Below are 23603 nucleotides of genomic sequence, written 5' to 3'. Positions count from 1 at the left end.
GTGCTTATGAACGGGCAGTTGTTCAGGTGTGTTACCTGCGCATGCAGTCGAGGGCCTGGGTGAAGACCTGCGGGGCCATGCCGTGCTCGTGCTGCAGGATCAGACACTGCTCCAGAGTCACTGACATGGCAGTGCGATCCTTCGCACTTTTACAGCTGGTAAAGCGCACTCCATTCAGTCGCCGACAAATCTGAGGGGGGGAAATATTGTTACAGTCAACCACACGTTTACACTTACTCCAGATCAGGATTAAAGTGTCAGTTGAAATGGAACATTTAGATGCAAACTCTGTTGGTACTGTGCTGAACTCAATAAACCTGAACCGCAACGATCCAATCAATTCCTGATGGACAAAAAACATGTCCCGACCTACATTTTGCCTGGACTTAAACAATATATATTTTTTAAATTGTCATGTAAACATGAAATCATAACTATCTGATTTTAGTAAAATCACACTACAATTGACCTTGATAATGTGTGCTTGTGCCGAAAAACAGACGATGTGTAACCTCAAACAGAGACTGTAGCTCAACTTCACGATCATTTATAGAATGCAAAAGTTCCCACCCCTCATTTTCAACAGTGCTGGTCCTGGAATTATTTTTTCCATACATTTTTCCCATAAGGATTTAAAAATAAGTCTTCATTAAAGAGTTATAAGCCATGAACCAAGCCAATCAGCAAAGAGGAAAATCACAACACTACAAACTTTGATTTGAAGCAAAAAAGTTTAGGAAAATCAGAAAAAAAGACCAGGTTGTGTACGTAACGGCTTTAGTGAGGAAAAAATTACAATCCCATGAAGGCATTGCAAACAGCGTAATCAAATTAAAACCGATGGAGAAATATAAAACTTCTCATTTACAAATGATGATTAAATATACTGTATAAAACAATATATTTTAAGTTTAGCGCAAAATATGCATAAATATATTATATATAAAATATAAACATTTAAGTATTTTGAGAGCGTAGAGATTGACTTCATCATGCATCATGGGTAATGAAGTTTTTCACCAGGAATGCTTTGTTGTTAGAAACACTAATTATGTTTTTGTACTTAAATATGGACTGTACTGTATTTCAGACAAGAAAACTATGGGTGGTAAATGTTTTTTTTATGAGAAACACTGAAATGTATATATTCAAAGAATTGCTGAAACACTTTTATTAGACCCATTTGAGTTATTTCACCCTTTAAGTAGGAGAATTGTTACCTCTGCAGCCTGCCACAAGATGTCTACATTTTTATTTTTCCTAGCATGAACATTTTGACCAAGGAACCGCAACAGCTCTGGGACACACGTCTGACTACGAGAGTGAGGAAGACCTGAGAGGGACAGAAAATTAAAACCAGAGTGACTTGTGCAATTCAAATCTTGCTATAATTTCTTTTTGATATGTAGATAGAGAGAAAAACAGAACATGAGAGAGCGTGCTAACTTACAGTCCTCTGGTAAAACCTCCTTGAACTGCTGGTAGTAAGAGTCAAGACGCGCCAGGCTCTCCCCGTTGATGAACTCCTGAAGTGATGTGTCTCCAAATCTACAACACAAAACAATTTCATTTCCCTTTAGATATTTTCAATACGGACACAAATGTAAGCCAAACTGAAAAATAGATAAAAACAATTACGGTATAATGTTATTTGTTGATGTTATGCAAGCACTCATGGCTGTTACATAATCAAGACTCACTTCTCGGCGAGCGTTTGCTGCTCGTTGATGCCCACGTTGAACAGCACCGGCTGTACCCGCAGCAGCATGCCGTTCTGGATCTCCCTTGGCAATGCATCAAACATGCTACCTGGGAGCGGGATGCGAACGTTGAACCCATCTCGATTTCCCGTGATCACAGGAAGCATGTCGGGGGAAGAGGTAGAGATGGCCTGCGTCACCTTGAACGTAACGTTCCGAAGGTCCATTATTCCTATGCTCATGTCCTCTAACATGGCCAACTCCTCTCCTGTGATACACACACCAGGGCAAAATTACTGTACCCAATGCAAAGTGATTCAAAACAGAACGCTTCACTCACATAGAAATAATGAGTTTACTTAACATAAAGGCTTTGATTTAGTGGTCACTGTGTATTCAGGAGCAAAGTATTGACATGCTGCATGTGCGTAAGTGTGTGTTTACCGTAAGTACTTAATAGACACTCGAACTGAGCGAGCAGACCGATGGTGTAAAGCTGTCTCAGGAAACCGTCGTCACGGAGACAGTTCCTCAGTTTGATGATGAAGCCACAAATTAGTGCTGTGAGCTTAAGAGAAACAAACAAAAAAGAGAGCAAGAAGACATGTCAGAAAATGACAGAAAAATGGGTTTAAAAGGATTAGCTCTCCCAAAATGATTGAATCTTCATTATGTCATTTTAAACCTGTATGACCTGTAATTTTATAGAAAGTCTGTGAACGTGAAAACTCAATGGAAAATTCAATGAAAAAGGTAACAACATTCAGGTTAGGGATGATGTTTTATTATGATGATCCTTTATTAAAGCAAGGCTATCTTAAAAACGGTTAAGGGTTAGTTCACCCTAAAAATTAATATTCTGTCATCATTCAAAATCCATAATTTACTCAATACCCAAATCCATAAGACGTTTATTTTTGAAACACAAGTAATATTTTTTATCAAACCTGAGAGATTTCTGTCCCTCTATTGACAGTCCATTCACCCAAAATGTGGACGCTTCAAAACATTCATTAAGAGATCATAAAAAAATCCAGTCTTCTGAAGAGACACGATCACTTTATATGATGAACGGATTAAATTTAGTCTTTTATTCACATGTAAAACCTGATCAACACATGTACATTGAGCACATGAAATATGATAAACAGCAGCTAACGTTCTTGCTTGACATTTCTTTTCAGAAGACTTGCTCGATTCATATGGATCTCTTTTATATTGGAACTCTTTACGAACTTTTTGATTCGTCAATGTTTTGGGTAAATTGACTATTAAAAATATCTTCATTTGTCTTTTGAAGATGAACTAAAGTTTTATGGGTTTGGAAAGACACATGAGGGTGATTAATAGATGACAATTTAAATTTTTGGGTGAACCAACCATGTAAGCTCATGGAGTTGTTCACTAATGTGTGTGCGTGAGAACTTACTGTCTGGCAGAAGACCACATCTCGGCGATACTGCAGGTTGAGGTCCATCGCAATGGTGGGTGCGCTGTCTTGCATGAGCAAGAAAACCATCGACTTCTTGGCTTTGTCACTCATCATGGCCACACACTCCGTTAGGGTCGTCAAGAGGGGATACAGGGCCTCGCTCCACTCACCTGACACACACAGAAAATCTACTGCTAATATCAAATATCACATTTTCGAATAGGGCTGTGCGATATGACGATATATATCGGATGGACGATATAAAAAGTCTATCGATTCATATTATGCTCTATCGTTCATATCGTGGTGTCGCAAAAAAAACATTGTTTACGGCAAAACTTTTTCATCATTTGGAGGACTGCAATCTTACACGCCGCCATGAGAATGCAGGCAGAAACGTGAATAACATGGCGAGTGAAGGGTGATAGAACCGGGTGTTTCCGAGCAGGACCAGCCAGGACAAACCGAGGAGCTCGTTCCTAAATGAGGGGCTACCTCTGTAGCCTGAACATGATTTGGTAAAATTTCTTTGTTTGGTTGACTATTATATTTTGATAATGAACATGCTGCTATGTCAAGTTAGCAATGCAAGAACGTGTGCGCGTGCCGTGAAGCGTCGGCGCGATCACAGGAACAGGAATCCGTTACTCCGTAATTTATGGTCATACGGATAGAAGCAAGAAATGATTCAAAACTGTAAAGCCGTAAAATACAGAAAACAAGCTCGATTCCCTTTTCTACCATCTCGGTTTCCCTTTTGTGAACTTTGGACCCTGTCGCATGATCCGAAGCTCAGCAAAATGCTTCCTTTCGTTTTGTTAATCTGTAATTATTTAAGGCAAATAGCCTATATTTCGCATATAGGCCTATATATTAGTTTTATATATTTAGCTTTATTCTGTTTTCTCCGTTCACAGAAGCGCTTTAAGTGCGTGATGTGACGTTGTGTGGATCCATGTTCTACACTATCCTGCAATTTTCGCTGGTTTCAAAAAACAAAAAGTTGCATATTACCTGCTATTCATTTTCACTGAAATGTAGGCCTAATTTTTTGACAGTTGGTGACATAGGCTACAGTATGGAAAACTAACGCCAGCGCATTCCCATTGCGACTTATCAATGATGACTGACAGCTGATCATGGGCATTTCACTCACGTTGGATAGGCTATGCGCGTCAATATCACATTTGCTCAGTCTGTACTATTTGAATTCATGATTGGTTGACTGGCAAATTAAAATAGTTAACAGAACGATAAAATAACGTTGTTAACCGGTTAATGGCCATTTCAAATCTGTTCAGAACGATTAAATTTAATTTGGTTTCCGTTTCTGGTTATATGCTCCTGTCAAAATTTCGTTTGTTTTCGTTCATTGAACAGGTTCGGAGCCCTGATTTCTGCTACATTTTAAACATCTTCCATTGAATTTTTACATTTGGTATTTTATATAGCAATATTTTATGTTGGGCCTGTAATCATTTGTTTTTGAAAAGTGTTTTATATTTCGTTCATATTTTATATTTCTACATTCTTAATCAAACATTTGCCCATTTTTTTTTTTGAGAATATAAAATATATATAAAAAACATTTTTGAGGATATACTTAATATATACTCAATATATATATATATCAACTTTTCTTTTATTTGATATATGCTAAAAGTATTTTCCATGTAGTAATTATATATATAAATTATTAATTGATTGAATTTACAGAAAAGGTACTATATCGTGATACATATCGTTATCGGGATATGAGATGACTTATATCGTGATATGAGATTTTGGTCATATCGCCCAGCCCTATTTTCGAATGCTCATGTTTCACCTTAAAGATCCCCTGACATAAAAATGTAAGATGTAACTTTTAATCGGTTTACTAGCCCCCCCCAAAAAAAATTCTGTCATCATTCCCTCACCCTCATTTTGTTCCAAACTCATAAGACTTACATTCATCTTTAAAAACACAAAAGATGATTGTTGAATTTTTGTTGAAACCAAATTGTTAAGCTTCAGAAAGTTAAAGGATAATTCCGGTATTTAACACCTTGAGTCTATATTGTAGTTTGTTTTGGATGAACAAGAGTGGTGGACAACATTTTTTTGACAATGGTTCCTCTCTCGAGTTTTTGACTATAAAAGAATTGGCCATGGACCCATTTAACATTGGAGTCAATGGTCATGTCCGAAAATGTCATTAAAACAACCTTTAACATTAGTTTTCAAAACTGTGCAACTCACCGAGTGATTAGTGATGTTAGTTGATGTTCCAGAAACAAAAAGTGTTGCGAAATACAGTTTCTGTCGTGTTTTATTCGTCATTTTGTAAAATCCCATTGAATTCTGTTGAAGGACTGAGTGCTCATTAATATAAATGCGCTACCGGAAACGGAAAGGGGGCTGTTTACATTTGGTCGATGTAGTATTTTTGCTCGCTTCTGTTTCTCATAAGGCTAGCGAGCAGAGCAACTGTGCTCCGGGAGAGTAAGCGAAATAAACAAACAAAACCTTCATTAATTGTTACTTGTAATATGAAGTTGAACTCGACTGTGACCGTGAGTGTCCCGCGAGACATAAACATCGGTTATTGCCATCAAGTGGTCGGGAGTGTGCTAACGCTTCAGATTCTAATATTGAGCGGAAGTTACACGGTTGTGAAGTGTCTGAAAAAATAGTTCCACTATAGCAAAATAAACGGATTGGAATCATATATTGCGACGATATATTGTTTATAATCATCAACGAACACCACTAACCACTCGGTGAGTTTAACAGTTTTGTAAACGAACATTATTGACTGTTTTAATGACATTTTCGGACATGCACATTGACTCCAATGTTAAATGGGTCCATGGCCAATTCTATTATAGTCAAAAACTCGAGAGAGGAACCATTGTCAAAAAAATGTTGTCCACCACTCTTGTTCATCCAAAACAAACTACAATATAGACTCAAGGTGTTAAATACCGGAATTATCCTTTAAGAGACATTATAAACGTAATCCACATGAATCGAGTGGTTTAAGACACTATCTTATTATGATGAGCATCGTTTTTTTTATAACTCACATATAAACATTGATAATAACACATACATAGGGCTCATCAAATAAATGGTAAATCGAAGCTAAAACATGCTTGCTTGAGTCAAGCACGTTTGAGTTTACATTTACCACATTTGATATGCTCTACATATGAGCATTGAGCAATGTTTATATGTGAATAAAAGCCTAAATTAAATCTGCTCATCATATAAAGCAATCGTGTCTTTTCAAAAGACTTGGATTGAACTGCTTGATTCATATGGATTTATTTGACAATGTTTTATGAACTTTTTGAAGCATCAAAATTTTAGGGGAATAGACTTTCAATGGAGGGACAGAAATCTCCTAAGTTTTATTACAAAATATCATAATTCGTGCTGCAAAGACGAATTAAAGTCTTATGGAGCAACATGAGTGCGAGTAACTGAAAAGACCCAAAAAGCAGGATATTGTCTAATGCTTTCTAGAACTGGGACGCCCCCCCCAACCCACCCCTACTAAATGATAAGAAAAACACTACTAGTCTAATATGCTTCACATCAGAGTGAATGAAGCATTGACATGTTGATAGGTAATTTTTTGGTATAAACTAAACACCATTGGCTATTTAAAAAAAGCTCTTCAATATGTCCCGACAGGACTTCACAAGAGGATAACTGTTCAACAGGCCAATTCACAGGGCCTTTAAAATAAACATGGATGCAACAGCAATGACGGTTTACATTTAACAAGGATGAAAGACAACAGATGTGACATAAACGTGAACACCTATTTAGCATAAGCGCATAAGCTTAAGGGAGGGGGGTGGGCTCTTACCTGGGTAACTCTCCTCTCCGCTGCTGCTGCTGCCATCTAGAGGGATGGAGGTGCAACTTGCAACAGTTATTTAGCGAGTGCAACAAGCACAGCAAACGCAACTCACACAGACACTGAGACAGCAGTAACAATGTTAAAACAAGTCAAGCAGATTTAACAACTACTACTTTCCCACTCAAGTGCAAATTGGAATGTTGCAAAGGTTTGTCTAGAAACAAATATGTGATAAAGTAATGGTCACAGCTGCCTGGCAAACTAATAATTTCATAGTCATTATATAATGCAAAAGACTACTGTAAATCACAGCATGCTGGCACTGCCAAGTGACTAACTGGCACAGACAGCCAGCACCAGACAGACAGCCTGTGAGCGAGTTAGTCAGCCAGCCAATCAAACGAGAGCACCCGGTCACATGTTCACAGTAGGCAAATATGCTGGGTCAAACAACAGAATGTTCTAGAAACATATTCCAGATACATGGCACATCAACAGAGAGTCACACGGAGTCAACACACACTCATTAACATAAAGTGTGGCATTGAATCCACTTGGATGTCAGTTTTTCCATTCAATAACATTGCTTGTTTTGGCACTGATAATTGAAAACAGATAGACAAATATACACATATTACAAGACTCTTTAAAAATCAGACAAGATACACAATGGTGAACCATAGATGCATAGGTCAAAAATAAAAGAAAAAATACAGATGATGAGGTCGATAAGAAACCGTGGGAGAAGAAATTTAAGCCACAACCAGACAAGAGAAAACAATTTAAAAGATTGTTGCTATGGCAGTATGCAAACCTGTCTGAAGATGAACAGGTGACAGGGTGTTTGAGAAATAGACACAGGAAGGGTGATAAGTAGATAAAAGAGATAAGTATGCACATGTGGTAGTGTTTGTACTACTATGTAGATCCAATAAACAAGCAGAGAGAGAGAGAGAGAGAGAGAGAGGTTGTGAACGAGATAGTAAATGGCACCTACAGGCATGCATTTCTGCATTAACGGGGCATGCAGGGTTCAGATCGGGTGCGGAGGATGAAGGTGGTGATGATGATGATGGTGAAGGTGACTGTTGTTGTGGTTCAGGGGCTGAGGAAGACTCTTCCATGCAGACAGGGTTGATCCAGAAGGCTTTTGTTTTCCTATTACCTTTCTTAGTGGCGCCGCTCTGCTGGTCAGCCTGGAACATGTCCTCACTGCTGCTGCTGTTCAGACGCTCCCTCTGCAGCAGTTTGTCCACTCGCTGGATTATACACTCCAGACTTTTGTCAACATTCCCCCACACCTTTTCCTGTAACAAACAAACTATTTGTACAAAGTGCGAATTTTGAGCTCAAAAACATGCACAAAAACTTTTGGTTACACTATTTTGAGATGTCCTTGTTATAGTGTAAATACATTTAAGTACAGAGTAATATTAATTAACTACATGTACTTACTGTAGGGTTATGGTTAGGATTAGGGTTAGTTGCGTGTAATTATTGCATGATTTATAGTTATTATTATTATTCATTATTAATAGTAACTATTATTATAATACTAACTTAACTATGATAATCCATTGTTATTAATATAATTTTTTTATTCTGAAGTGAGGCTGAATTTGTAAATTAAACAAGATGTTTAAAGTTGTGTATGTGTTGTGCTGTATGTGATGCAAGACGGTGACAGTTTATTTCTTATTATAATCAAATTTTATTAGAAAAAACATTGTTTTAAGGAAAACAGTTAATTTAGGGCTTTTAAGCAGTATTTTCTTCTGGGTTTGAAATCAATATTGAGTGAACCTCATGCGGCTGTAACATACTTTACTGTTTAAAAGTTTGGGCTCAGTATTCGTTTTTTTATACCTTTATTCAGCAAGGACAAATTAAATACATCAAAAGTAACAGTAAAAACATTACTTTGTTGCAATAAAATTTATTTTAAACACTGAAAATTTTTATCATGTAATAATAAAAAATAATAAAAAAAATCAATCATGTAATCATTTCCACAAAAAAAGAAAAAAAAAAAATTCAGCAGAACAACCGTTTTCAAAAATAATAATAAGAAATGTTTCTTGAGCACCAAATCAGCATATTAGAATGATTTCTGAAGGATCATGTGACATTGAAGACTGAGTAATAAGAGTAATAATGCAGAAAATTCAGCTTTGCCATCAGAGGAATAAATTACATTTTAAAATATATTAAAATAGAAAACATGTAAAATTGTACAAATATTTCACAATATTACTTTTTTTTGAGACTTTACTTAATTTTGAGCAAATAAATGTAACCTTGGTTGGTATACGGGACTTCTTCAAAAAACATTTAAAACATTTGAATGTTAGTTTAGATGTTTTAATATTTGTCATATTTTAAATCAGCTAACCAAAACCCTGAGAATAAGAGAATGGTGAAAAACAAGTATTTTAGATGTTATATACCGGTAGTTTAGATTCAATGGATTAGCTGTGAACAGGCCTCTAAAGCTTTCTTACCCACTCTTCCTCGTGCCAGTCGACGTGGAGGGATGAGCGACTGTTCCTGCCGCTCCATTTGGCCAGCAGTGTGTCCTGATCATTCCTCAGCACCACCTGCTCTGAGTCAGCAGAGGGTGAGTTTTTAGAGGCTATGTACTCGGGTCTAGCCGCGTTCAGAGCCTGCACTGCAGACGCCAGCAGTTTACAGTCACACACCATCACCAGCTGTCGTGTCTGAAAGTGAGAGAGAAAAAGGGGTTATAGTATCACACACAGACCATATACTGGGGACAAGATAGAAAAATAAATATGGTAATTATAACTTCAAATGGATCTAAAAGTAGCGCTAAATGGGCAGGAGCTATATTTACTCCGACACCCACCTTATCTGCTAAGATGGCGAGGGTTCTCTCCATGCCGTTAGCGGATCGTTCTTTAGCGGCGCGAGACAGGCGCTCAGCGTAGTAGCTGACCTGAGTCTTGAGTGTGTTGATATGGGAAATGATCTCTTTGGCATGGACAATATCCTGAGGGATGTAGACGATGGACTGGGAGCTGGACAGAGCACTGCTGCTGGACCAGAGAGAGCTTGATTACTTACACGCCATGCAAGCAAAAACAAACACACACATGCACATTAGTGCACAACAACAGACAGATAATGATTGTGCCAATTCATTAAAACAGTGATGCTCTAGAGACTTTGACAACCACCAAACACTTCAGGTCCTCAATCATGATTTTTCAGAGCAGAGAGGACAATAGTGCCATCGGTCCTTTGAATGACAGAACGGTTTCACTAAGTGCTTCTGTGCATTACAACGTACAGCAACAGTAGAGTGTGTTTGTACATCATCATTGAGCGGACAGCATGATTCTGAGAAACATATATGGTTGGGTGAATCTACCAAATATGTAAAGAAATGGGACATATTTCACCTCTATTTAAATGTAATTGTACATTACAGGTACATTTAGATTAAAATCAGTTTTGAGGGACCATTAATTTAAGTCCTTTTTTTGCACTGTGGTATTGTCACTGCAAAAACTAGCAACAATAATCGTATCGATTATTGTCGTTTTAATTATTGACGCATGACACTGTGGTACTGGACTTAATTTAAGCTGAGAATGAGATTTGTTAATTGTAACTTTGAGGGAAAATGCATTTTCATGAAAATTGTGTCATAATGAAAAAAAGAATAATTCTCAAAGACCCTAAAAATAGGATTAAATGTCTTTATGCACTTTGTTTTGGGGATGAAAAACGTGGACCTGCACGTTTCTGTGTGAAATTCCCCTAGTTATTGCAGTAAATCAGCCTAGAAAAATAACAACTGACCTGAGATTCTGACTTACAAGGAAAGATCAAACAGGAAGCACATATATATGTGTGTGCTTAACAAAAGACAATTATCTAAACAACTTTATTCCAACACACACATACACACACACACTGCTATTACTCTTTAGTTGCGACCACAGAGAAAGGATGATGAAATCACAGAATAATGAATATCATTCTGTTCCAAAACATAGGCAATCTAATTATTTTGCGTCCACATTTGAGGGCAATCCCACAATACATTAGCTGAGCGATGTTTATATTGCTGCAGGCACTAGGTAGTGATGCAGCTCACTAGGTTTTGGATCAGAGATGTCATGCATAAAATGCTAACAAACCACAAAAAAAATGTAAATAAAAATAAGTTCAAACAAACTCACCATTCCTCTTCATAAATGCTGATTAGAAAGCAAAAATGCAATTAAAACATGAAAAATTAACTAAGAACGTATCTTAAAGCAAAACTGCTACTGACGTAACATTAGCAAACCAACACATAACCAAAAGAAGCCGAGATGGTGATATACACTAATGAGAGCAATGATTTTGAAAATAGAATATCCATTCTACATTAATACTGAGGTAAAATACAGTTATAAATACAATAGTTTGTGTGACATGAAATGATAAAGCTAGCAAAACTCTAGTGTGATTTTAAAGGGTCTCTATTATGCTCATTTACAGTTTCATCATTTTGTTCAGGGGCTCTACTATAACAGGTTTACATGATTTAATGTTCAAAAACGATTTTGTTTTATAATTTACATGATTCCATCACCTTCTTTCACCCTCAGTCTGACTTCTCTGTTTTAGTTTGGTTTCTTTAAAATCATCCTTCCGAAAAGTATTTACAGACACTGTAAATATTACTGTAACAACTACAGTTCACTAAATATGGCGTCAGTTTTGCTGTATCAGGCCAATTCTGATAATGACAGTTAAGAAGAACAAGCTAATCGACTCAAACCACCTTTGCAAGTGTGACTTGTGCAGGACACAGTAGTCATTTTTAATTTTATATTTTTTTTTGTGGTGAGAACACAACAAAAGGTTGTGGATATACTGCTGGCGAATAGTGTTACAAATTCATTTTCATTTTCTTCAATTCCCCTGCCTTTGGATGTCCATGTAATAATGTCTTGTCTTTGGCCTTCATGGACCAGATTGTTTACTTGTACAAACAGCTATATTTCACACTAAAGGAAAGGTAAAATAAATAAAATAACATAATAGGTCCCCTTTAAATGTTCCTATGCTTTCTCAGTAAGATGTTTTTTAAATGTTTTATCCTTAATGAGTGAAGCATCACACTTTTTTTTTCTTGTACACATATTACAGCATAAAGGAAATAGATAAAATCTAGTTAGGTGAAACTACCAGACGGCTAATACGCAAAAAGGTATATGCAATCTAAAATTCTGTCTGTGCCTTAGGCCATTACAGCCAAAAATCCACATGATAGCTCTTCCTTTACATGCAACACATGCACGTACATACGAACACACACGTACACTACACTCAATTTGCATCTTTTCAAAACCAGGCCGTGTAAAACCTAACTTACACTTTCTTTGCCTCCTCAAATTTCTGTAGGAGTTTCCGCAAGCCACCGTTTTTGAAGCCCTGGCAGTGAGCTGCAGGGGCCCCAATCGTCACCAAATCATACGTGTGATCTAGAAACACAAACACACACATCCATTTCATGTTACACTTAATATATAGCAGTCATGTTACTGTGTTACATTCAGAGGTGGACAGTAACAAAGTACATTTACTTGAGCACTGTACTTAAGTACACTTTTTGAGTATCTGTACTTTACTTGAGTATTGGAAACTTTTTACTTTGACTTCACTACATTTGAAAGACAAATATCAAACTTTTTACTCCACTACATTTCTGTCAAGGTCCTTCAGTAGAAAGTAGTAACGTCAGGGATGATTTTGGTTGCAGGGGTTGCATTTTGGTTGGAAATGAAAGTCTGGTTGACGTCAGAACCCGATTGATGTTGGTTTCTGACGTCAACCCGATTTACCACAATACAACATCTGTCCAACGTTGGAGATTAATGTCAATCTGACATTGGATTCTGACATCAACCTGATTTTAATTTTCAACGTTGGGTTTGGTTTTCTAAATGCAAATTTTGTCATTGTTTTGGAGCACACTAGCTTATAGATAAAAGTAAGGCTAACATATTCATACTAAAAGCCAAAAAACTGGAAACAGCCATTTGGGTGTCCGAAACCATTGTGGACGTTATTGAGTGCACTTATTCAATCCCACTACTGGAACTGTGTTCTAGAAATAAATTTGATATTGATATGAGGGTAGGCAGGCATAGATTCAGGTGCATATGGTACTGTAAGTATTACATGCAACAATAATAAAACAATGCACTGACATTTACTTTTATACTTAAGTACTTTTAAAACGAGTACTTCAGTACTTTTACTTAAGTCAAAATCGGTCTTTGTAACTTTTTATTAACTTTTACTTGTAACTGAGTAATATTTGACCAGTAGTATCTGTACTTTTACTGAAGTAAGGAAGTTGTGTACTTTGTCCACCTCTGGTTACATTACATAAGAACTAGAAATACCGATGAACAACAAGTTCTTAATATATAATTAGAATTATAAAGATATAATGTTGCACTCTGAGATATAAATTTGAAATTACAAGAAATAAAATGGCATTGTGAAATATAAAGTTGCATGTAACATAAGAAGTCGCAATAATATATATGAGAAATAATATTGCTCTGCGATATAAAAAGTTGCATTCCATTAGTTGAAATAATGTGAAAAAAAGTCACGAGAAGTTGGAGTGTGTCATATAAAGTCACATTGCGAGATATAAACATATCTCAATTGGAAAATACAAAAACACACTGCGAGATATAAATGTGCTTTTATGAAAAATAAAGTTGTGAAACAGTAACATTACTAAAAACAGTAAAATTGCAATTACGTCTAAAATATGTATTATATGAGATATTCGTATGGTGTAGTTACAAGAATGAGAGTCACACTGTAAGATATAAATCCTAAATATGTGAATTGAAGTTGCACTGTGAAAGTTATGAGATGTGAGATATTAAGTCGCAATTACAAAAAAATTAAGTTGTAGGCTTACATACAATGCTGCTCATTCCAGTGATCAATTTTCTCTGCTTTTATCAATTAATACTGATTATTATTTTTTAGCAGATAAAATGCTACAATTCTCTTTCTAAATTAAAAAAAAAAACCTTCACACTATAGCCAGGGATGTATAATTTCAAGACTGGGGGTCAAAACTGAAAGAGTGTGTGTTTGTGTTGAATGCATGAAAACGTATGTACGAGAGACTATTTACATGTGCTAAGTGTTCTAAATATATAAACCTACTGCCTGTTGGGATTTAAACAGTAAAGAGCACATACACCAGAGTGGACAGGAATATATAGAGCAGTGACAAAAACCTTTCAAACGAAGGGAAACAAAGAAAAGAGGAATGGGATGACTAATGAAATAAGTACATAGAATGAAAGAAAGAGATCTAACCACAGCCGGACTCATCCTGAACCCTCATTCTTTGCACATGGAGGTTGGTGGGCATAAATTCCAACTTCCTTTCTGCTTTCAGATTACTGGCTTTAAATGATGGACCTGTAAGAGACAGACAGATAGAAAATAAATATTGTGATACCCCTCAATCATTCAAATAGGATAGACATGTCTACTATTATTAGTCTTCCAGGTCACTGGAGAATCTTTCATAGAATTCTGGGTCATTAAGTTTAACCCTATAAAGCCTTAAGTTTAATACTTGAATTTCTAAGGCCTCTAAATTATCAACATGATTAAAACTGCTAAAAAAACAGTTACACAACAGTACAGTACACAATCTACTACATGCCTTCTGTCGTCTGGTTGATAGTTGATACCTTTTATGGCAGTAAGAGGGCTTTTAGTACCATTCTAAAAAGGTCCACGTGAAATCTTTACCAATTCGTATAAAATAAATGCATGAATAAATGTTATATTGTAAGTTATATTTGAAGATGAACTGGACTGAATCAACTTAGGTTTACTTAATTGTCATAACATCATTTAGAAAAATCATGTTAAAATGTTAGTATCAACTATGATACAACAGGCTTTTGAGGAATGTTTATTTGTACATCTCTTAATCATGTATTGCATTGCATTGTAAGGTCTCTCGTAATTTCCCATAACACTTTAGTTTAGGGTCCGATTTTTTTTTTTTTATGTTCAAATGCTACTTTATTTCCAGATTTTAAATTATATTTTGAATCCCAGACTATCAATGTGGTCTCACATCTTTGGACCCCACTGTATCATCATATGTTTCTTTTGAACATCTTACATGTGCTAAAGTACTGAACGTCTGAAAGTCCTGAAATAAAATAATTCAACAGGAACACCTCCTACAACCTCAAAGTGCAGACTAACCTTTGTAGTCCTGCAAGTCTGTGATTGTATCCTGATAGGTCAGAAGGATGCTCTGGTACTGCGTTACGATTTGCCGCCGGAGATTCTCCCAACACGGAGATAACTCCCCCAACTCCTCCAGCTCGCATACTCTACGAGCATCAAAACACACAATCATGTAAAGAACTGCTCTTTTATATATACACACCGTTAAAAAAGTCAAAGTGTGCATGCTGTCTGAGGTTATGATGCACACCTAGAGGAATCCTCTTCCAGTAAGAGTTTGACAAACTGTCGTGGGATGTTAAGTGACAGGACGCTCTCGGCCATCTGTTCCAGGATTCGTAAATGATTCCCATCAGTGGTTGGAAAACGGTACATGCGCGACATGGTGCCACCAAACACTGAGACGCAGAAACAGGATTAAACCATAAAGAGAAATCAATTGTGCAAGGCTGTAGCATTAAAACTGAATTTGTGAGCAGTTGTGATATTATGACCAGGCCCTGGATTTCACTTCTGTCAATACAAATGCAACTAAGTGCCCTTGATCTTGGGAAAAGCACTATTACAACAATAAAACATAATGATCATTACTTATTCTTAGTACCAGCAATGTTTCAGTCAATATTTCCCATAGAGCCATTAAGCAATATGTATCCAGTTATTGTCTCTGCTTTTCAAGAGTGGGGAAGATGTCACTCATCATTTGTTAAGGCAAAATATGCATTGAGGTTAAGATCTCAACTCAGGACAAGACAATGGCGGGGGATTTGGCGCGCAACAGATCCTGAGCGTCCACCCATCCCCCGGTGTTATCCCAAGTTTATTTAAAGGTGTGAAAATTGACTCACTGTGACGTCCCTAATTTCCAATGAATAATTTATAGAGTGTGAAAGATGAGCCATTCTTCTAGTGAATTATATTCTTACCGGATCGTAGAAAGGTGTCTTTCCACAGAGAGGCGTATTTCACTCGGACTCCCACAGATTCTGTCAGACTCTCATCCACGGGGAGGACTGTCTGCAGCAATGGCACATGAATGAACGAAAACACTCAGAATAAGTAAACTAGTACATAAACATGCTGATAGCTGGGCCATTAAGGGCATAGTCACGCTCACCCTGCCATTGATGGTGTCTTGCAGATGTTTGATTGGTGTATGCTGATCTCTCTTCTCCTCTAGCTGCCAGGCAATGACTGTAATACTACCCACATGCTTGTTTTCTGCTGACCTGAGGAAAATGGATAACAAATGCCGATGCGTTCAAACTGCATATGCTTACGGTCGTTTTCAGCAATGAAGTAGACCATTCTAGATACACCATTTAGGAGATTGCTCAAACAAACGATCTAGACTTCTAAAAAAGATGGGTTGGATCACCTGAGAGGTAAGTTAAGTCTGTGGTTCTTTTCCTGCAGAATATCCTTCACTGGGAACATCGCTGAGCCAAGAAGGTACATCTGGAAAGAGATAAATAAGCTTTAAAAAGACAAAAAGAAAAAGACAAAGAAGCATAGTCTGAGCTAGGGCTGTAAACGATTAATCGTGATTAATTGAATCCAAGATAAAAGTTTGTGTTTACATAATATATGTGTGCGTATTGTATCATATAAAAATATATATGCAGTATATAAATGCAAATATTTCTCAAATATATACATGCATGTGTGTGTATTTATATACAAAAAATTATACACAATACACACACATATATTATGTAAACACATAATATATGTGTGTGTAAACCTTTATTTTGGATTCGATTAATCACGATTATTATTATTTTTATATCAGAGACCTTCTCATTTGATGTGCGTGGTATATATATCTCACCGTTCCTTGTGAGCGATCTTTTACATCGTACACGGAGAGCTTGACCTGTGTGTGCTGGTTAATGTAGGAGTCTTGGAAGAAAGCCACACTGCTGAGGAACATGGGACTATTTGTGCCCTGCAAAACAGAGGTCAAACCATTTGTTTTGGTTAGTCATCCAAATCAGTCCACATTGTTCCATAAATGGCAGAAAATTAACAACCATCTTTGGTAATCACAAGTGTTTCTAAGGCTAGATAAAAATATACATTTTTGGTTTCATTTGAACTTGATCAATTCTTAAAATTCCACAACCAATCTTTTATTCTAAGCCTAGTTTCCTCTACAGCCTTTCGGCATCGCCCATCAATATGTGCAACCAGAGTATCTTGTCCAATCGAATCAGGAAAATATCTTGCATTACTTAAATGGGTCCTTGATTATGATTTCACTTTTTTAACTTTAGTTAGTGTGTAATGTTGCTGTTTGAGCATAAACAACATCTGCAAAGTTACGACGCTCAAAGTTCAATGCAAAAGGATATATTTTCTTTTACAGAAATGGCTTTTTAAGGACTACAACAAACGTCTGGTAGGGACTACAACAAGCTTCTTCCTGGGTTGGTGACATCCCAAACCCTAAAATTTACATAAAACTGCCCCCGGGAACACGCAACTAAGGGGGTGAGGCCATGTTGGGCTGCTTTAGAGAAAAGCAAGAGTTGTTGTCGCTGTTTTTTACACCCTGGAAAAAGTTTGTCCAAAACGTCCTGTAAAATTCGTACTTGCAAAGTCCATGTTTAAAATCTGTTCAGCACAATCCTCTTGTTCGTTAACATTCTCAGGGTCTGAATCGTGCTCAAAATGGTTTGAAATTGACGGCATCATTAATATTTACATCTGAGTAGAGGTTGCGGTTATGAAGGGGCGTGACATTTCCCAAACACACGCTAAGCGCTGCCAATCATAACACACTGGGCCAGCTAACCAATCACAGCACATTTCTTATTTTGGAAGGAGGGGCTTCATCGAAAAAGGCACGTTCAAACAGACTGGGGAGAGAGGAACTGTAATAATTTAAAATATGTGAAAAAGAATGTGTTTTTTGGACAATCAAGCATGAAAACATATTCTAGTACACCCCAAAAACAAGGGGGGTTTGTGATCACTGAAACAAAATTATAAACCAGGTGTTACCATCAGGTAAACCATCTGTCTCGGCTGACCACTTGTGATTAGATCATGCGAGACAGATATTAAAGGGATAGTTCACCCAAAAAGGAAAATCCTGTCATCATTTACTCACACTCAAGTTGTTCCAAACCTGTATGCTTTATTTCTTCTGCTGAACACAAAAGAAGATATTTTGAAGAATATGGGTAACCAAACAGTTGATGTACTCTATTGACTTCATATATATATTTTAGATTTTTTTCCCCTCCATATGAAAGTCAATGGGGTCCATACAACTGTTTGGTTACCAATATTCTTCAAAACATCTTCTTTTGTGTTCAGTAGAAGAAATAAATGTTAATTTTTGGGTGAACTATCCCTTTAATACCAGGTGGGAATAGTTGGGGTTTTGGGTAAAAGTGTTGGCCTGGGCTGACATTAAAACAGGAACATTTGTGTCCATCTCACCTCAATGATCTCTGTCTGTGCATGCTTGGTCCAGAAAGCCTGAGGAGGTGTGGTACAGCTCACAGCAACAAAACAGTTGGGTTTTCGGTCCAGAGACGGTGTGGTCAGCTCACTGCAGACTACAAAACCACATACAAATGCATTTATGCTGAGGGTCATCACAACAGTGTAAAGATTTTCCACAAGAAGCATTGTATATAAGAACGAGCTACAGTGCACCTCAAGTGTTATTTGCTAAGACTAGCTGATTCTCTGAGATATAATCAGACCTCCCCAGTTAAACCACATTATTTATAACTGAAGAGAGATAGAGGCAGTCACTTAATCCAAACGCAGCTGCTTAAGTGGTTATCTTCACGTAAGCATACAGTAGGACACAGAGCTCTCACAGAAATATTTACACTTCTGTTCAGTGTCATTTACAGTCTAAAGTTCAGACCTGATTGTCAGCTGAACCCTTATATCCCCATCAATCTTGGGTACTAATGGAGAACAGGTAATTTCTGGTGCCATTTCCGCTGCTTTAGAAAATTTTGAGAGTGTGACCATTTAAAAAACAAGACTGACCAAGACTAAACTCCAGTACTGGCTCATCTGGATCTTGACTGTTTCCTAAAAAGAGGAGAAAGAGAGAGACTTGATATAATTCATATGTAAAGTAAAATACAAGAGAACATCAAAACACAAGTTCATGGGTACTACTGTATACCTTCCAATGCTAGTCCAAGCATCTCTGAAGAAAGCTCTAATGTATTCGCCCTGTAAACTGACCATGGCCGTTCCCTCCGTGACATTGTGGCAGGATGTTTGTGTGTGTTGACGCTAGAGTAACACGAGTGGTGGAAACCCACACACACGCAGCCAGGCACACTCCTGTGTGGCCGTTTCCTCCTCTGTTATCTGAGAGAGAGAAAGACAAATCAGATTTTTCCAGATTTGCTGGAAACACAGAAACTTTGGAGTAACTTGCATATAATTTTTTTCTTATTCATATAATGCTTTCCAAAAAAACACATTGTTTCTCATTATTTCGAAATGAAGAAATCGCCACTGCACTGCTTTTTTTCTTTTCCTGAATATGCACTTTTAAACAAACTATATCTAAAAGAGGACTGGAGACTCTTAAAATTGTGTAGTAGAGGACCAGATACCTATGTTTACTGAGAGCAGTTCTAAAAGTGACCATTAGCTATTAGACTATATAGGAAAATATGCCTATACTATTCTATACTGTATATCTGCTTATCCATTTAGATTTTTGAAGGATTTGAGAGGCCTTTTATGAATCATTTGCGGCTCTAGTAGGCATACAACCTGATAATGTTAACAGACTTGGTTGATGAACAGTACCTCGCCTGCCCACATCCTCCTCGATGAGTCAAACAAGAACAAGAGGAGCTGATGTTAAAGTGAACACACAGATGCATCAAATCTCAACAAATGCCCCGAATATAAACCCACATAGTGTGGTCCAAAGGTCTGAGACTACATTTTAGATCTGGGATTTATTTCCTGTAGACATGGACATAAATTCCTGTAGACAAGGCAATAAAGTAAATTAAGATTTCACTGCATTTTAGGTAGTGCCATGCAATGTCATGTCATGCCAGCTCAAGTGATGTCGTTATTAAAGCAAAAGCGGAATATACCAAATTTAAGATATTAAGAATTTCTTGAAATTCATGCACATTTCTCAATGTTTCCCTAATACTGGGATTACTTGACACATCATTTATATTGAAAAATGTTGTATTCAATTAAGAAAATTGAAAAGAAGCTTTTTCACAAGTGGAATCAGACTCAAGGACCCCACAGTATTTACTCTCACACAAATGTCTCAAGTTCAACTACAGATTCAACAAACATAATAATGGTACAGTAGTATGTGAATAGAGACTACATTCTACCTTTATTTACTATCCTTTCTTTAAATATGAGAAACCTGTATATAAGTTACCATGACAAAAGAAGTATTTGAAAAAAGTAAAAAAAGTATTTGTCTTTACAAATCGTTTTTAATGGTATTTTGTAAAACATCAAATTTTTTACTTTTTGTAGAAATATGACAGAAATGGATGCCCAACTGGCTGTCTCCATGGAGATAGCGTTTTATGATATTGTCACACTATGTGGGATTGTTCTTTCATTGCTGCTGAAAAAAAATAAACAAGGCTGTGGGAGATTATTAAAGCAAGTGGGCTGCAAACTTTCACTTGCTATTGACATAACCTCAATGACACATCTCTGCAGCTTCTGCAAAAGCCACAAGAAAAACAAGTTATGAAAAAGCTACCAAAAATCTTGGATTTAATTTAAAATGAATATTTAAGAGTAGACTTTGTTTGGAACAAAATCACTATTATTAATATTAACAACAGTATTAATAATAATAATAATAATACTACAATTAATTACATTTGAAAAAATATTAAAATAGAAAACTGTTATTTTAATGTGTAATACTATTTCTCAATATTACTGTTTTACTGTATTTTTTATTAAATAAATGCAGCCTTGGTGAGCATAAGAGACTTTCTAAAACATTTTATTTCAAGTTTCTAAACTTTTGACAGGTACTGTATATAGTTGCTAGGGTGTTCTGGGTGACCTTCCATAACATCCATACAGATATACCTCGGTTCATAATAGAAAGTCAAACATTGTTTGCAAAACTGATCCAGTCTCAGTGCTTTGATATTTTGGTAGGCTATTTATTTCTAATGTTAGCAAATTCAAATATTTGTGCCGCTCTTAAACTTTTGATTTATATAATCTAAGTACTCTATTATATATGTATATATATATAAAATTAAAATAACTTGTCTTCTCTATTTAGTACACTAAACATTGGCAGGAATTTACAGGATTAAAGAGTATTATTTTACAATAAATTACTATAGTCAGAAATGTACTGTGAAATCAATGCATGCTGGGTAATTTTCTTACAAATTACTGTAAAACAACAGCAAAATGATGCTAACATCACAGCACAGTAATTCACTGCTCTCATTTTACTGTGAATTCGCATTATAAAGTTGTCTTTAACCTGAAAGAAATTATATTATTTACCACTGTAATAGTTTTGAAGTCACCATAATGTAGTGTTTCATTTGCTTGGGATCTTGCACGCGCATCTATGTGATGACGTTGCACAGAAACCCGTGTATTCACATTCAAATTTATGATCTATCCAGAAGTATGACAAATGAAAACATTTGTTGAAACGATGACAAGCTAGAACACAAAATAAGCTAATTGGCCGATTTTAAGTTATGGCGCTTTTCCACTGCATAGTACAGCTCGGCGCGGTTCGGCTCGCTTTGCTTTTCCACTGCGTGGTACGATTCGGCTCAGACCGGCTCGATTCGGTTTGCTTTTTCAACTGCAGTTTTGTACTGCTTCAAAGCAGTTGGGTTTATAGACTGCTCGTTAAAGTTGCAATTTTTTTTTTTATTCCTGGTTGCAATATCCAGCTCTCGCTGGATCTGCTCCTCGGCTACCAATGAGATGAACGTCTGCACCTTGTCTACTGACCAGTCACCACGATTCAGCCATTTCTTTTTCCAAGTTTCTTTTATTTTTTTCAAGCAAGTGGTTTAATAAAAATTGTGCGAAAAAATATAGCCTACTGCGGACGGTGGCTGTTGCTGATTATTTAAATCTAGCTGGTGTGGGGTCTCGTGTTGCAAATCCAATGACGCTGTTAGTGACGATTCTCTCTGACCAATCAGTGATCTGTAGTGTTTTCACATCACATTTTGGTATCAGTACGGTACGCTTAGAACCTCAACAGAGGTGGTACCATTTAAAGTGAGCCGTACCGTACCGTACCATGCAGTGGAAAAGCGCCAAAGTGAACCGTACCATGCAGTGGAAAAGCGCCAAAGTGAACCGTACCGAACCGTACCATGCAGTGGAAAAGCGCCAAAGTGAACCGTACCATGCAGTGGAAAAGCGCCAAAGTGAACCGTACCATGCAGTGGAAAAGCGCCAAAGTGAACAAGACCATGCAGTGGAAAACCGCCAAAGTGAACCGTACTGAACCGTACCATGCAGTGGAAAAGCGTCAAAGTGAGCCGTACCGTACCGTACCATGCAGTGGAAAAGCGTCAAAGTGAGCCGTACCGTTCCATGAAGTGGAAAATGCCAAAGTGTACCAATCCGTACCATGCTGTGGAAAAGCGCCAAAGTGAGCCGAACCGTACCATTCAGTGGAAAAGCGCCATAAGTCAAACTATTCTTACCATGAATATAAAAATTATATTTGAGCATTATTGCAGCATGAAGACTTACCAATATCTTATTTCAAATTCATATCTTTTTGTAGATGGATCTTTCACAATAGTGAAGCAACAGCTAAGATTCATCTTTGAAAGGTGTGACATCCTCTTGCAACTCAAGATTTATTTTCTTATACTGTAAGGATCACCTAATGATGCACATTGCACAGACATGAATACTCCGCATATAAAACACGACAATGGTGACCAACAAGTATCAAAAAATGATCTATTCATGCTACATTGGATGCTGGGTACCTTCATAGTACATGCACTGTAGAAATACAGTATGATACTGTTTGTTTACTTTACAATAATTTTAGTTTTTTGTAAACGCGCCACACAGACCATTTATTAGCTCGGCTCAAAATTCAATCATAGTTACCGGTAGTTACAAATGAAACATGGGTGAACACCAAAAGGTATGTTAAAAGATCCATTACAATGTACTGGAATGAATCCTGTCTCATGTGATCGCTCAATCAGTGTTTCAACCGGAAAAATACATCAATATAACAGCTTGTAGGCTAGAATGTCACCTTCGAATGCCACAACGAATCGATAATGAAATTCGTTGCCAACTATTATGATAATCGATTTTTATCGATTTTATCGAT

The 23603-nt window shown here is 36.8% G+C and overlaps 1 protein-coding gene across 11 annotated transcripts in view; it reads right to left on the bottom strand.

Moving 5' to 3' along the window:
- Window positions 1–23603, bottom strand: part of inpp4ab (inositol polyphosphate-4-phosphatase type I Ab) — a 48365-nt gene that overhangs the window by 9140 nt on the left and 15622 nt on the right. For 3 of the 11 annotated variants that reach the window (XM_079629530.1, XM_079629532.1, XM_079629533.1), the window contains exons 2-23: window positions 19416–19606; window positions 19274–19318; window positions 18707–18825; window positions 17088–17204; window positions 16635–16714; window positions 16374–16485; window positions 16183–16273; window positions 15507–15654; window positions 15272–15402; window positions 14360–14464; window positions 12378–12486; window positions 11194–11211; window positions 9852–10038; window positions 9487–9702; window positions 7983–8292; window positions 6992–7027; window positions 3130–3302; window positions 2145–2268; window positions 1701–1968; window positions 1451–1548; window positions 1221–1333; window positions 36–190 (exon numbers count right to left, since the gene is read on the bottom strand). In XM_079629530.1, coding sequence (XP_079485656.1) covers window positions 36–190; window positions 1221–1333; window positions 1451–1548; window positions 1701–1968; window positions 2145–2268; window positions 3130–3302; window positions 6992–7027; window positions 7983–8292; window positions 9487–9702; window positions 9852–10038; window positions 11194–11211; window positions 12378–12486; window positions 14360–14464; window positions 15272–15402; window positions 15507–15654; window positions 16183–16273; window positions 16374–16485; window positions 16635–16714; window positions 17088–17204; window positions 18707–18825; window positions 19274–19318; window positions 19416–19500 — 2840 coding nt within the window. In that variant the 5' untranslated portion in view covers window positions 19501–19606. The remainder of the gene's footprint in view (window positions 1–35; window positions 191–1220; window positions 1334–1450; window positions 1549–1700; window positions 1969–2144; window positions 2269–3129; window positions 3303–6991; window positions 7028–7982; window positions 8293–9486; window positions 9703–9851; window positions 10039–11193; window positions 11212–12377; window positions 12487–14359; window positions 14465–15271; window positions 15403–15506; window positions 15655–16182; window positions 16274–16373; window positions 16486–16634; window positions 16715–17087; window positions 17205–18706; window positions 18826–19273; window positions 19319–19415; window positions 19607–23603) is intronic. The other 8 variants (XM_079629537.1, XM_079629534.1, XM_079629531.1 and 5 more) reach the window with 6 other exon arrangements.

Source organism: Phoxinus phoxinus (genome assembly GCF_949152265.1).
Source record: "Phoxinus phoxinus genome assembly, chromosome: 11".
Classification (NCBI taxonomy): Eukaryota; Metazoa; Chordata; class Actinopteri; order Cypriniformes; family Leuciscidae; genus Phoxinus; species Phoxinus phoxinus.
This window is presented reverse-complemented; position numbering and strand designations above follow the sequence as displayed.